The 15000-nt window shown below is 42.0% G+C and overlaps 2 protein-coding genes across 2 annotated transcripts in view; both read right to left on the bottom strand.

The window, feature by feature from the left end:
• The window catches only part of LOC143287403 (zinc carboxypeptidase-like), a 3246-nt gene extending 442 nt beyond the window's left edge, over positions 1-2804 (bottom strand). The window contains exons 1-2 of the mRNA XM_076595379.1: positions 2738-2804; positions 1-64 (exon numbers count right to left, since the gene is read on the bottom strand). The exon at positions 1-64 is cut by the window's left edge and continues 442 nt beyond it. Of these exons, the coding sequence (XP_076451494.1) occupies positions 1-64; positions 2738-2804 (131 nt within the window). The remainder of the gene's footprint in view (positions 65-2737) is intronic.
• Positions 2805-4074: 1270 nt separating this feature from the next.
• LOC143287246 (carboxypeptidase B-like) overlaps positions 4075-15000 on the bottom strand; it is a 15441-nt gene continuing 4515 nt past the window's right edge. The window contains exons 5-8 of the mRNA XM_076595190.1: positions 12564-12674; positions 9246-9454; positions 4878-5067; positions 4075-4080 (exon numbers count right to left, since the gene is read on the bottom strand). Coding sequence (XP_076451305.1) covers positions 4075-4080; positions 4878-5067; positions 9246-9454; positions 12564-12674 — 516 coding nt within the window. The remainder of the gene's footprint in view (positions 4081-4877; positions 5068-9245; positions 9455-12563; positions 12675-15000) is intronic.

Here is a 15000-nt window from a genome sequence, read left to right as displayed (position 1 = left end):
CAGTAGGAGTAGATGCCAGGCTTCTCCTGCAGGGCCCAGTCAAAGCTTCCACCTGACGCTGCATCTGAAGGCAGCAGTAGAACTCACAACTCACAACTCGAAACGATTCTTGTTCACGGATTAAGATTTTTAGGTATGGTTTCTTCTTCCAGTCTGTCTTTTCTTTTTCTTTTGTACGCTACGAGTTGACTTCAAGATTTTGCGCCTTATAAATATGATTATTATTAGTAGTAGTAGCATAAAAATAAAATAAAATAAATAAATAAATGAATAAAAATAATATATATATATATATATATATATATATATATATATATATATTATTTTTATTCATTTATTTAATTATTTATTTTTTTTTATTATTTTTTTTTCTCAAGGCCTGACTAAGTGCGTTGGGTTACGCTGCTGGTCAGGGCATCTGCTCGGCAGATGTGGTGTAGCGTATATGGATTTGACCGAACGTAGTGACGCCTCCTTGAGCTACTGATACTGACACTGATACCTTTCAAATCTACATCAAATATCACACATCATATATTTCATGGAAAGGGGAGAAAGAGAGAAGAAAATAAATCTATGTGCAAAAGGAGATATATGATGAAGAACACACACGCACACACACACTCACACACACACACACACACACACACACACACACACACACACACACACACACACACACACACACACACACACACACACACACATACACACGCTGCCACTGACTTACCGAAAGAGGGGTGGGAAATGATATTTGAGCCTGTTGCTCAGTCTACTGTATTTGGAAAAGCCCACAGAGACTCTGTTCCGTTTTGAAGAAATTTGCCAAATGTTGGTTTGGATATCATGCCAATATGCGTTTGATTTGCCAAGCACCGTGCTCTGCCTTACGGCCGCTCCCTCTATCTACGTTTCTTTCTTTGACGCGATAGATGGTGTGATGGCCTTGTTCTGTTTTGGTATTCTTTGACTTTTCTGAGGATTTCCGATTTTCCTAAATGTTGACCGCTCGTTGTTTGTTACCTTTCCAGCGAGCTTGTTAAGAAAAGATAAGATAAGATAAGAATAACTTTATTATCTCCAACTGGAGAAATTTGGTCAGGTGCATTATCACAACATAGACAAGTAAACAACATGGGGACCATAACTGTAAAAGTCAACAACAGCTTTTACGAATATTACGAAGATACAAATGTAAAAAATATCACATACACCGTTTCATATATACATCCACACACTGCAGGTAATAACTAGTATTCTTAATGTAAAAACAGAAAGAATTAAGAAACATTATTTGAATATAATCATAAACATAGCCTACTATACTGCACATTGATTATAATAGACATATAAGATAAGAATAAAGATAAATTGCGGAAAACCGCATCCAGATAATCACTTGCTCATTTCCCTTCACACTTGCATGTCCCAGGCAGTATGACCGTGTAAGTATTTTGAATCTGAAAGTTATAAACTGTATTGTCTAAATAAATGCACTGTGGCGGTGATGGTGTCACTTCCTACCCTCCCTTGCACACACTATCCTCCGACTTCTTCCCTGCCATGGGTCATGCAATTGTTGTTGTTTTTTTCATGCTGGATTAATTAAGTGAATGCGTTGGCTAAAATGATTTTTCCTCTTATTTGTGTTTGGTTGTTTGTTTGACTTACTTGACTTATTCCTCTTGATTCCGTGGGGAACATAGGGCCGCAACAACACTCCTCCAACGCACCTGGCTCTGGCTGGTCCTCTTCAGTTCGGCCCACGTCATTCCGGCCGCCCTTGTCTCTGCCTCAATGCTTCTCCGCCAGGTCTGCTTCGGACGGCCAACTTTCCTTTTCCCCTGTGGGTTCCAATCAAGAGCCTGTCTTGTGATGTTTGTTGCAGGCTTGCGTAGTGTGTGGCCTATCCATCCCCATTTCCGTTTCTTGATTTCCGTCTCCAGTGGGGTCTGTTTTGCCATGTTCCAAAGTTCTTCATTGGAGACAACCTCTGGCCATCTGATGTTCAGGATGTTTCTTAGACATATGTTGGTGAATGTCTGAAGCTTGTGGGTGCTGGTCTTTGTCACTCTCCACGTCTCTGAGCCATAGAGTAGAACCGACTTCACGTTGGTGTTAAAAATCCGGATCTTGTTGCGGATTGAGAGGGCTGTCGATCTCCAGATTGGTCGAAGGGTGTTGAAGGCGTGTCTTGCTTTGTTGATACGGCTCTTGATGTCTTCGTCCGTCCCCCCGTCTTTGCTGACAACACTGCCTAGGTAGACAAACTTGTCAACCTCCTTGATGTTCTCTTGATGTAGTTGCACTGGATCTTGCTTCTTGTTGTTGACCCTCATGACCTCTGTTTTCCCAATGTTGATTTGGAGTCCAGTCTTCTCAGCTTCTTCTGCCGGTTGTTTGTTTAATTTATTATTATTGTTTTTTGTTTGTTTGTTTGTTTTTCTCTCAAGTAGGTGTCAACACTGTTGATGTTGTTGTAGTTTTTTTCTTCTTCACTTAACACAAGGCTGAAGTCAAATATCTGTACATTGTACGTTTCAGTCATTGAAGTGAGTGAGTGAGTGAGTGAGTGAGTGAGTGAGCGAGCCAGCGAGTGAGTAAGTGAATAAATAAGTGAGTCAGTGAGCGAGTGAATGAGTGAGTCAGTGAGCGAGCGAGTGAGTCAGTGAGTGAGTGGGTGGGTGTGAGTGGGTGAGTGAGTGAATTAGTGAGTGACCGACTGACTGATACTTACAGCCCAGCACTTGAAAGGGGGTGCCCATCGTGTAGTCCATTCCCTGGGACTCCAGTGCCTCCATCATCTTGTCGCCCATGGTGATCTGAAAGGCCACACCACACAGATTCAGTTCACGGACCACCATGGCTTGCCACAGTTTTCATCTTTCCATCTTCTAGAAAATATAAAGAAAGTATGTGCCAACCATAATCCTGGGTTACCTGATTAGATTACGTGTAAAACAAAGCGGCAGGAATCTGATCTAAATGAAATCGCCTGTAAAGCAAGCCATACAATCTGACGGGCAATTTCATTTGACGGGCGCAATAGCTGAGTGTTTAACCATTGGACTTTAATCTGTTCCGGGTTTGAATCCCGGTGACGGCGCCAGGTGGGTAAAGGGTGGAGATTTTTCCGATCTCCCGGGTCGACATTATGTGCAGACCTGCTAGTGCCTGAACCCCCTTTGTGTGCATACGCACGCAGAAGGTCAAATACGCACGTTAAAGATCCTGTAAGCCATATCAGTGTTCGGTGGGTTATGGAGACACGAAAATACCCAGCATGCATGAACCACGACAGTCATCGGCAAGTCGATGTTGGTCGTGTAACGGAAAGAAAGAAGAAAGAATCTGTCTAGATTAAATCACGTGTGAAAGGAGGAAGGGTTTAAGCCAAGATTAAATTACGTGTGAAACAAGGTAGATATTTCATATGGATTAGAATTACGCGTGAAACTAGGCAGAAAACTGGGTCTAGATTTGTCTGAGTGTGTGTGTGCGTGCCTGAAATCTGATTGAATGACACAGGAAACGAATGATGACCGCCCAATGACAGCCGTCAGTCGGCTCTACCCAGGTAGGCAGCCTGTTGTGCAAATGACCCCGAGTATATAAAGCGCTTCGAGCTTGGTCTTCGGTCAAATATAGGCGCTTTGCAAGTATCCATATCAAATCAAATCAATCAATTTTGTGTGAGGCGTGGCCGGCACATGGTCCAGATTAGATTACGTGTTAAACAATGAAGGAAATTGTTCTACATTAAATTAAGAGTGAAAGAAGGCAGGGAATTGGTCTAGATTAAATCAAGTGTTAACCAGGGCTGGAATCTTGTCTCGATGGATACAAACAGAATGAAATCCGATGCAATAAATCCTGGCGTTAATGTTCATTTCTAAAAGGTACAAAAAGCAATTATGCAAGCAAACCAGTAAGAAAACACAGAAACAAGCAAACAAACAAAACACACAACATCACGATTATCATGCTCAACACCCCACTGTCGCGAACTGCTGTTAAATCGTTCCAAAAGCTAAGTGAGTCCCAACAGCAGTACAGTTATAAGAAGGAGGGCTTTCAAACCTGAGTCAGTGACAACAGCAGTATATGAGAAGGACTGTATGTAGGCAGGGAGTGAAAAAAATGGAGGGGAAAGGGTGTGGAGGTGGGGGGTTAGGGGTGGGGTGGGGGGTTCTCTGAAATTCTCACACGCATCATCTAATCTCGTTGGTTTACTAAATACTCAGATCATCCCAATCAATGTACACTCAACATAGCCCGCGTGGAGATGTTCATAAAAGAACGTGCACACTTCATGGTGTACATGGACAGTAACAACAACAAGAACAACAAGAACAAGAACAAGTATAATAATAATAATAATAATAATAATAATAATAATAATAATAATAATAATAATAATCATATAGCGTTAATGTCTGGGTGATGAACCCATCCGTCCGAGCAGACACACAGACACAGACAGACTCACAGACACAGACACAACGACACAAACACAGACACACATACATAGACACTCACAATCTCTCTCTCTCACACACACACACACACACACACACACACACACACACACACACACACACACACACACACACACACACACACACACACACACACACACACACACACACACACACATACGGTACAGCCCCACCCCAATCCCCCACACCTCACACCAAAATCTCCATCCATAGGAAGTGTTAACACACCACGACCCGATCCAGCGCGCGCTCGCAAACACACACACACACCCGACACCCAAATCCCCATTCATACGCAGCGTCAACACACACCAAGACACGACCCAGCCATAGAACACTAATATCTCTAGTGTCCATTGTACCCAGCGCTTCACTGACCAGCTGCTGAAGATTGTCCGGCACGTCAGAGGGATTCTGGCTGTCGTCATAGGCCCAGGGCAGAAGCAGCAGCTGGGAGAAGGCGTGCACGGACAGGAAGCTGACTACCCGGGGCTTCAGCTGCAGGAACAGGTCCCGGACGTTCTGGGTCTCTGGCTCCGAGAAGGGGGCCTCTCCGTTGTAGATGTCACTTGAACAGTCCGGGGATACACCGGTCGCTGAACGGCATGAATGAATAGATAGATAAAGAGATAAGTAGATAAATAGATAGATAAATAAATATATAACAAATGAATAGATAAATCAGTAACTAAACAGACAGATAAACAGATGAATGAATAAATAGATAAATAAATGAATAAATGAATAAATAAATAGATAATTAGATGAATAGACGAATGAATAAATGAATGAATTAATACATACATACATACATACATACATACATACATACATACATACGTGAGCAAACAAATAAAAAAAAAAAAAAAGATTCTTTCAAGCACACAGCTCAGAAAGTAACAATCGGATTCTTCCTTTGTCATACGTCCTTCTGTCCGAAGGCCTGAGAAGCAATCGCTTTAGGTTGATGCTAAGGTCAGTCATCTCCTTTTTTCTTTTTTTTCTTTTTTTTAACTCACTCAGTACGGCCAGTCCTCTTTTGTCCTCTACACAGACCCCTCGGATGTCCAGTGGGTGCCTGAATGACCCAACCTTTAGCTTCCGTCGTCAGAATTGTGGTATTCTTTGTCAACATTCACCTCTTCAGTATAAGAGCCTTCCGCTTGCAATATTTTGATGATGGTAATTGGGGTGAAACGCTGTTAACGTCGTCTCTTTCGCCGTTCGTATGGAGAGGGTTAATATCTATTTTTTTATAACGTATCTGGTTTACCGTAAATGGGTGAGTCTGCACGCCTTGACACTTCCTTGAATATGAAACTTTTCTTCTGTTTTTTGTTGTTGATTTTTTGCCCGTATTGGTATAAATAAATCATCAGAGACAACAGTAAGACCGGCCAAACTAAAACTGTACACACACATGATCATATGCTGTTGTTTTATTGTGTGTGATTTATAGTAATAGTAGTAGTAGCAGCAGCAGTAGTAGTAGTAGTAGTAGTAGTAGTAGTAGTAGTAGTAGTAGCAGCAACAGCAGTAGTAGTTGTTGTTGCTATTGTTGCTGCTGTTGTTTTGAATAATAACGTGTTTCTAGTATACAGTAACGTCAGTACAGCTGCACACAATAATAATAATGATAATATTTAGTATTCATATAGCGCTAAATCTTATACAAAGATAAATCAAAGCGCACTCAGACCAGTCAGTCTCACGCAAGCGTACCTCTATACTAAAAAAAAATAATAATAATAAAAAAAGGAAGAGGCAGGGGAGGGGGTGCTATTTTGGGAAGAGGTGGGTTTTTAAGGCCAGACTTGAAAGAGCTGAGTGCGGAAACCTGACGAGGCGAAGGAGGTAGCTCATTCCAAATGCAGTGTCCACAGACAGGAACAGAGCGGCGGCTGACAGTGGAGTGTTTGAACCTGGGTATGCGTAAACACACAGTCTTCCTACCATAAACATAGTAAAACTGCATCCGGAGTCCAACTGATTTAATCCAACTTACATAATGCACACTATTTCTTTTGCCTATCTTTTTTTTCAAATGCAAGCAGTCATTTGGATCTCCTTCCTGGCTTTTTGTTCAGAACTCACAGGCAATCAAACGATCACAACCCACTGTAATCGTGTTTATTTCATTTAAGTTCTGTTTGAACTTTACAACAACAAAAAAGGAAAACTCGATACTCAGTATCGAGAAAACTCAGTGGAGTGATGGCCTAGAGGTAACGCGTCCGCCTTGGAAGCGAGAGAATCTGAGCGCGCTGGTTCGAATCACGGCTCAGCCGCACATTATTATTTTCTCCCCCTCCATTAGACCTTGAGTGGTGGTCTGGGCGCTAGTCATTCGGATGAGACGATAAACTGAGGTCCCGTGTGCAGCATGCACTTAGCGTACGTAAAAGAACCCACGGCAACAAAAGGGTTGTTCCTGGCAAAATTCTGTAGAAAAATCCAATAGTAGTCAATAGTAGAATAGTCTTTTTTAAGCCCAGCCTGATGTTCCCCAGTAATGTTGTTTTGCTGAACCAATTCCTGAAGTCGACGATTAATAATTGAACTGTACAGTTTGCTACTAATACCACACACTGTTGTTCCCCTGTTTTTACCTGAGTCATTAAAATCTCCCTTTTTAAACAATGGTATTTTGATTGTTTCTGTCCAGCTTCCTGGAAATATTCCTTTGTCAAAAAGTACATTAAAGAACTTAACTAAGAAAGCAACTACAATATCACCACCATATTTCAGTAATTCACCAATGGTTCCATCAGGTCCAGCACACTCCCTATTTTTAAGTTTTTGTATTGCCAGCAAAACCTCTTCTCTGGATACTGGACGATCAAGATAATTCATTTCAGCATCATCATCAGCATCACCATCATCATCATCACCATCACCACCATCACCACCACCACCACCACCACCACCACCACCACCACCGTCTCCTCCACCACCATAATTAATACAGATTCTTCAATATTATCATCATTATTTTCTTCTTTGTCGGTATCTTTTTCTAGAAGCTCTTTGAAATGATCATACCATTCATTAACACTGATATCGTTGGTTGTTTGAAATTTTTTCGTTCATATTTTATGAAGATTAAGAGTGGAGTGATGGCCTAGAGGTAACGCGTCCGCCTAGGGAGCGAGAGAATCTGAGCGCGCTGGTTCGATTCACGGCTCAGCCGCTGATATTTTCTCCCCCTCCACTAGACCTTGAGTGGTGGTCTGGACGCTAGTCATTCGGATGAGACGATAAACCGAGGTCCCGTGTGCAGCATGCACTTTGCGCCACGTAAAAGAACCCACGGCAACAAAAGGGTTGTTCCTGGCACAATTCTGTAGAAAAATCCATTTCGATAGGAAAAACAAATAAAAGTGCATGCAGGAAAAAATACACTGAAAAAAAGGGTGGCGCTGTAGTATAGCGACGCGCTCTCCCTGGGGAGTGCAGCCCGAATTTCACTCACAGAAATCTGTTGTGATAAAAAGAAATACAAATACAAATACAAAATATTCATTAGACAGAAGACAGTAGCCCTTACCAATGGACAGACTGAAACTGGGGTTGAGAGAAAAGTTGAATGCAGTTTTGTTTGAAATGATTTAGATCACAACCTTTGGGGGTGGGTGAAAAAAAAACTGTATCAGTCTTCAGCAGCTATGTCCTCACAGGATGTACACATACTTCCGAACTTAACGTCATAGTTCCTGTTCAGATCCACTCCTGTGCAACTTTTCCCTGGTATGGGGTTCCGGTTCTTTCGCCACAACCGGTCCTGAAATCAGTACAATTTGTCATCAACTTGCCCTTCGCCTCTCTCTGTCTTTGTTTCTGTCTCCCTCTATTTGTTCATCTATCTATCTGTCTATCTATCTATCTATCTATGTCTCTGCTGTGTGTCTGTGCCTATGTCTCTCTCTTAACTGTTTACGTTTATATATATATATATATATATATATATATATATATATATATATATATATATATGTGTGTGTGTGTGTGTGTGTGTGTGTGTGTGTGTGTGTGTTGTGTGTGTGTGTGTGTGTGTGTGTGTGTGTGTGTCTGCGCGTGTGTTTCTACCATATTTGTTTAATTCCCTTTTTTCTCTCTCTCTCTTTTATATTCTTCATATTTTTTCTCTTTTTCTCTCGGGGGTTGGGGTGAAGATTTGTAAGGTGAAGTAGCATGCATGATAATAACACGTAGCAGTAAAAATAGGAAAAGGGGAGAAGAAAAGGTTGGGGGGGGGGGGGGGAGAAAAAAACCCAAAACAAACAGCGATCAGAGATGTCTTTGTAATAGTGATGTGATGTGTAAACGTATGAAGATACAGCGATCAGAGAGGTCTTTGTAACAGTAATGTGATGTGTTATAGTATGAAGATACAGCGATGGGGGAGAAAAAAAAAGGGGCGGGGGGGGGGGGGGGGGGGGGGGTCAGCGAACGTAGAAGACAATGGTAACATGGCTGGGCTAGAAATGACTGCAGCTCTGCGCTCAGCATAAAGATGAATGACATAGCAAAAGGAAAAAAGGAGAAATAAAAAAAAAGGAAAAAGGGGGGGGGAAAAAAAGGGGGGGGGGGGGGGAAAAAAGGGGGAAAAAGAAAGAAAAAGTAACGCCACGGTTAATTTGCCGATGACGCCACACCAAGGGCTGAAAATGAACAATGACAGATCGAAATGCGGGGAAGACGTACTGTGACGTGTCAGCTTGTGTGAGCAAAAACAGGAAGACGTACTGTGACGTGTCAGCTTGTGTGAGCAAAAACAGGAAGACGTACTGTGACGTGTCAGCTTGTGTGAGCAAAAACAGGAAGACGTACTGTGACGTGTCAGCTTGTGTGAGCAAAAACAGGAAGACGTACTGTGACGTGTCAGCTTGTGTGAGCAAAAACAGGAAGACGTACTGTGACGTGTCAGCTTGTGTGAGCAAAAACAGGAAGACGTACTGTGACGTGTCAGCTTGTGTGAGCAAAAACAGGAAGACATACTGTGACTTGTCAGCTTGTGGGATCAAACCAACTTAGAATTCAACGTATCAGTAACAAAAAAGAACGGATTTTAGATTCCAGGAAGACTACATTTGACCCTATACCCATTGTCGTTAAATACAAGCAAGTACATATCAACGGTGAATCAAAATTCTCAAATTGGTCATTTGCAATAACTGCAGTGGGAGAATATTATAGGATAAGAATATATAAAGAAAGCAAAACAGCTCCTGAGCCGGGATGCATGAGGTGATCTTTGCACCGCTAAGTTTGCTTGAGTTAAGAATGTTCCTAAGAACATAATTATAATTTACCATGGAGTAAGTAACACTGTTAACGATAAGCAAACTTACCGCAGCTGAGGTCGCTGAAGCTAACCCACCCCTGTTCTTTCTTCAGCATCTCCAAAAGAAATCGTGGTAGAATGCTACATAGCTGTCAGTGAACGTGTGCCAATCTTCGTCATTACTCTTTGGTACAGACACATTTGTAAGGCAGAAACCATAGCTCTGAATAGAACTGTTTTTAAGAAACTGAAGGTGGACGCGAATGAACTTGTTGAAAGAAGTGAACATTTTTAATCAGATTTGAATGTTTTAAACTATGGAAGGTTTTCAATCTTTGAGTGGAAAGCTTAAAGTGGTGACTAGTTTTTATTGTTTTTTTTTTTTTTACCCTTGATTTGAAGTAGGTATTAACGTGGCAATAGCCTTGAGATGGCCTTAGTGGTCGGCGAGGATCTAAGCACCATAACTTGATTTGATTTAATTTGAAGAAACTCCCGCCAGGAACATCGGGACTGGTCTACCATCTCCGGGTGACATTTATCGTATGTAGCAATTCAGAAAAGCAATGTCAACATTCCAACGTTTCAGATATTTTTCAGATGTCACTCTGATGAAATCGGTACAGAAGTATTACGACCAAAATTAATCGCTGCGCCAATAACCTTTTCCCAAAAACATTCAATGCGTTGTCTCACAAACCCACTCAAAAGTCTATAAATGAGAACTGTACAATCGGCAACCATTTAACAGCCCCGTATGTAATGTGTAACATAATATTCAAATGATCACACGCTTTGATGCGTGCCAAGTGCATGTGGGGTTAGAGGGGAGGGGAGTGTTCGGGTGTGTGAGCACATTGCAAGACAGTCATGTTTATATCACATGGGGGGAGAAATGGTGTATAGCTTCACCAACTATTGCACAAAAAAGAGAGTTGTGGTTTGTATCATTTGGGGAAAGGTTGATCTCCACCAGGCATAACACAACACATAAAGGTAATGGGGACTGTTTTCCTGATTCTTGATCGTTACTCAGTAGCTGGGATGAGGATGTGAATGTCATGACTGAATCATGAATAGTTCTTAAATAATGTGAAGCGAGGCATGTTGGTTACATGCCTGCCGTTATAGGCAGGCACAATTTATGAAACCTTTATAGATGCAAAACCTAATGTGAAAATATGTTTCTTAATATATATGTTATTTTATAAACACTGTGTGTGTGTGTGTGTGTGTGTGTGTGTGTGTGTGTGTGTGTGTGTGTGTGTGTGTGTGTGGAGGGGAAGGTGATTAGGGTTGTGTGTGGAAATGAAGCTGTTGTCGTGTATTGCTTGCTTGTTATGTATTTTGCTTTTGATATGTGGCTTTTCGACTTTTTTTGGTCCAAACTTTGTCACGTTGTGTGTATGCGTGTGTGTGTGTACTGGACTTGGATACGGGCTGAGATGTTGTGTTGGGTGGGTGACGAGCCTGTGGGTGCACAATTAATTTCCAAATGGATGAATAAAGATTATAATACTACACATCTTTATTTTGCATTGCATTGTATTGTATTGTATTGTATTGTACAGTAGTTTCATCATTGTGGACACCTCGAGTGGTTTTTGTGTCAAATTTAATGTCAACTGCGAAGGTCTTTGTTGACAAGGAATTCCTGCCCTTGAATCGTACAGACTGACACATTTAGTCAGTTTCAGTTTCAGTTTCTCGAGGAAGTGTCACTGCATTCGGACAAATCCATGACGGGCGCAATAGCCGAGTGGTTAAAGCGTTGGACTGTCAATCTGAGGGTCCCGGGTTCGAATCACGGTGACGGCGCCTGGTGGGTAAATCGTGGAGATTTTTACGATCTCCCAGGTCAACATATGTGCAGACCTGCTAGTGTCTGAACCCCCTTCGTGTGTATGTGCAAGCAGAAGATCAAATACGCACGTTAAAGATCCTGTAATCCATGTCAGCGTTCGGTGGGTTATGGAAACAAGAACATACCCAGCATGCACACCCCCGAAAACAGAGTATGGCTGCCTACATGGCGGGGTAAAAACGGTCATACACGTAAAAGCCCACTCGTGTGCATACGAGTGAACGCAGAAGGAAGAAGGAGAAGGACAAATTCATTTACGCTGCACCACACCACATCTGCTAGGCATACGCTTGACCAACAGCATGACCCAGAGCGCTTAGTCAGGTCTTGAGTGGATGCTATATATATACTCATGTACCGATCAGAGCTGATTTCTCCAACATCCTTTTGCCAGAGGACAACCCTTTGATTGCCATGGGTTCTTTTTTTTTTCACTGCGCCAAGTGAGTCCTGCACACGGGACCTCGGTTTATCGTCTCATCCGAATGACTAGACGCTCAATTTGATTTTCCAGTCAAAAAACGTGGGAGAAAAGGGCGAGAGCAGGATTCGAACCCACGCCCTCATGGACTCTGTATATTGACAAATGAGCGTCTTAACCATTCTGCTACCTTCTTCCTCCTTTGGTCTGTTATGGCATACTAGATTGTTGTGTCCCTGCTGAGCCAAGCTTTCAGTTTATTAGTCGTTATAACGGTCCTTTTCGTTAATCCGTCTACCGGCATGTGGATGCCTAGTTTGACTAAGACATGCATATGCGTATGTGTCCAAATCCCTACTGCCCTTGCCTCTGTACGTGATTTACGATCCATGTTTGTACCATTTACCCATTGTGATCACGGAATACTTGGAAATAGACATAGATCTATTATAAATTTCTCTATAGTCTATTCTATTCTGTGACAGTAGGACTTACATGATTCCAAGAGTACTCATAACCATCAGGGTTGACGACAGGGATGATGACCCAAGTGTACTTCTTCAGCGCTTCTGTTATATTAGCGTTCATGTTATACTGTGTCAGCATCTGCACACAACACACGGGCATGTCACACTTTGAATGTGTGTGTGTGTGTGTGTGTGTGTGTGTGTGTGTGTGTGTGTGTGTGTGTGTGTGTGTGTGTGTGTGTGTGCGTGCGTGTGTGTGTGTGTGTGTGTGTGTGTGTGTGTTTATAATTATGTGTGTGTGTGTGTGTGTGTGTGTGTGTGTGTGTGTGTGTGTGTGTGTGTCTTTGTACGGTTATTGAAGAAGGGTGTCTTAGCTGCAGCATCCAACCTATATGCATACATCTCTTGAAGAGATTTTTTTTTTTTTTTTTTTTGGTATTACACCCACGCCGCTCATTCCGAGTCCCCCATACACGGCCACACCCAGGCTCGTCTGCCACAGTCCCAGTGCTGGCAGTCCACAGGGAACCATCCATGTTAGCTCGCCAGGAGGCCACACACCAGCGGAGACCCTGCACTGCTGCAGTGTCACTTCGATGGTGTTTGGTGGTGCCTGTTCTGATTTAATGTACTTAGAACACCACCTACTAAGCCCCCTCCTCCATACCCCCTAGTGCGGATCAAATTTGGTATCATCCTGGCAAGCTTTGCGCTTTACATTATGGAGCTTGAAATGTACGTGTCTGTGATGGCCAAACCATCCGATGCCGGATCGTCCTGTCTCTTTTGGTGATCTCGCACCAGCATAGTTTTTGGGGATCACATCGATAGCAGTCGATGTCTTCCTCTTCCTTTTCTGGACAAGTTGCGAGGTTCGCTTCACCTGGTTGGACTTGTCCAGTCTGTCTGTCTCTAACGAGCATTATACGGTTTTGCATTTGTTTGGGTGTCTTAAAGACGAGGGAAATACATCATTGGAGGTTCGTGTTCTTGTCTTGTTGCTTGTCTAGTCCAGCCAACCGCACGGGGCCATGTCAGGATTGTCAAACCATGCAAATGCTCAACCACGTCAACACAAAACTGTCACATCTAAAAAAATGAAAACAAAACCAAAAAACCGCAATATGACAAACCCACAAAACACAGTTCATATCATTGGAGGTGCTAATACTGAAGTTACCATTATGTTCATCAGTGATACATGTGTACAGTGCATAAAACCACACAGAAGATGCATAATATTAGAATAGATAACGAATAGATATTTAGTGAATAATTATAAGCAAAGAAAAAGTAAGTATCCAAATTGAAAAGAAACAAGCATTAAAGTTTCTTAGTATTATTCAATTCATTTTGGAATTTATTGCACTATTTTAGTTTGTGTTAGTCCCTTCTGTTCTGGGCCAATGCCTTAATCTCAATAACACATTCGTATTCGTATTACCTATCGGTACTGATCGGTCAGACTGCCTGATAGGCCGGAACCCACTATGAAGTTTCCCCCAAAAGAAGGCATTCTGGCAATTCCTCCCTTCTTTAAAATAGCATTCACAGTACCAGTGACAACCGACAATACTGACTATGCCATCCCCACTATGCAAAAATAGCTTTATTCACTAGTGCCCATACCATGATGACTTTTTGACTTTTGACTTTTTGCATTCATTATCAGTTGTTTCGCTTGTCATTTTAACGACTTCTCTTTTACGAAGTCCTTTAAGTAATTTCCTGTAACTGTATTTAGAGGTGTTTTTTTTTTCCTTCCAAATTTCACCCACATTTTTACCCTCATTTGCCCAGTTTCTCCCAACCCTCCATTCATCCACATCTCCCACCCCTTCTAACCGATAATACTCAGATGTATTCATAAATACTTTAACTAAATGTCTTCAGTCACCGATATGTGTGACGGGACATTAAACAAAATTCCTCCTCCATACCATGATGCTAATCAATAGTATTTACACCACCCAGTAATGTCAATCAATAGTAACCATGTAATCAAGTAACATCAATCAATAGCATCCATACCATCTGGTAATATTGATTAATACTATCCATATAATCTGATAATGTCGATCACTGGTAACCATGCCATCCGATAACATCAACAGGTTGCGTCCATACTATCCTGTAGTATCAATCAATAGTATCCATGCCATACGATAATATCAATCAATAATGTATATACCATTCGGTATCATCAACCAATAATATTTATCCACGCGAGTGTGGTAATATCAATCAATAGTATCCGTACCATGTCCATAATGTAAATCAGAGAAGCAGTGGCGACCCATTCACGCGCATGATGGAGCCCTTCAATGAAGATGACATCTTTGTTGGGATCTGTGCGTGTGCCGATCTGTGGAAATACACACACACACAGACACACACACACGCACAGCCACACACACACACACACACACACACACACACACACACACACAAACAAACAAAAGACC

The sequence above is a fragment of the Babylonia areolata genome, chromosome 11, assembly GCF_041734735.1.
Source record: "Babylonia areolata isolate BAREFJ2019XMU chromosome 11, ASM4173473v1, whole genome shotgun sequence".
NCBI classification, from domain to species: Eukaryota; Metazoa; Mollusca; class Gastropoda; order Neogastropoda; family Buccinidae; genus Babylonia; species Babylonia areolata.
This window is presented reverse-complemented; position numbering and strand designations above follow the sequence as displayed.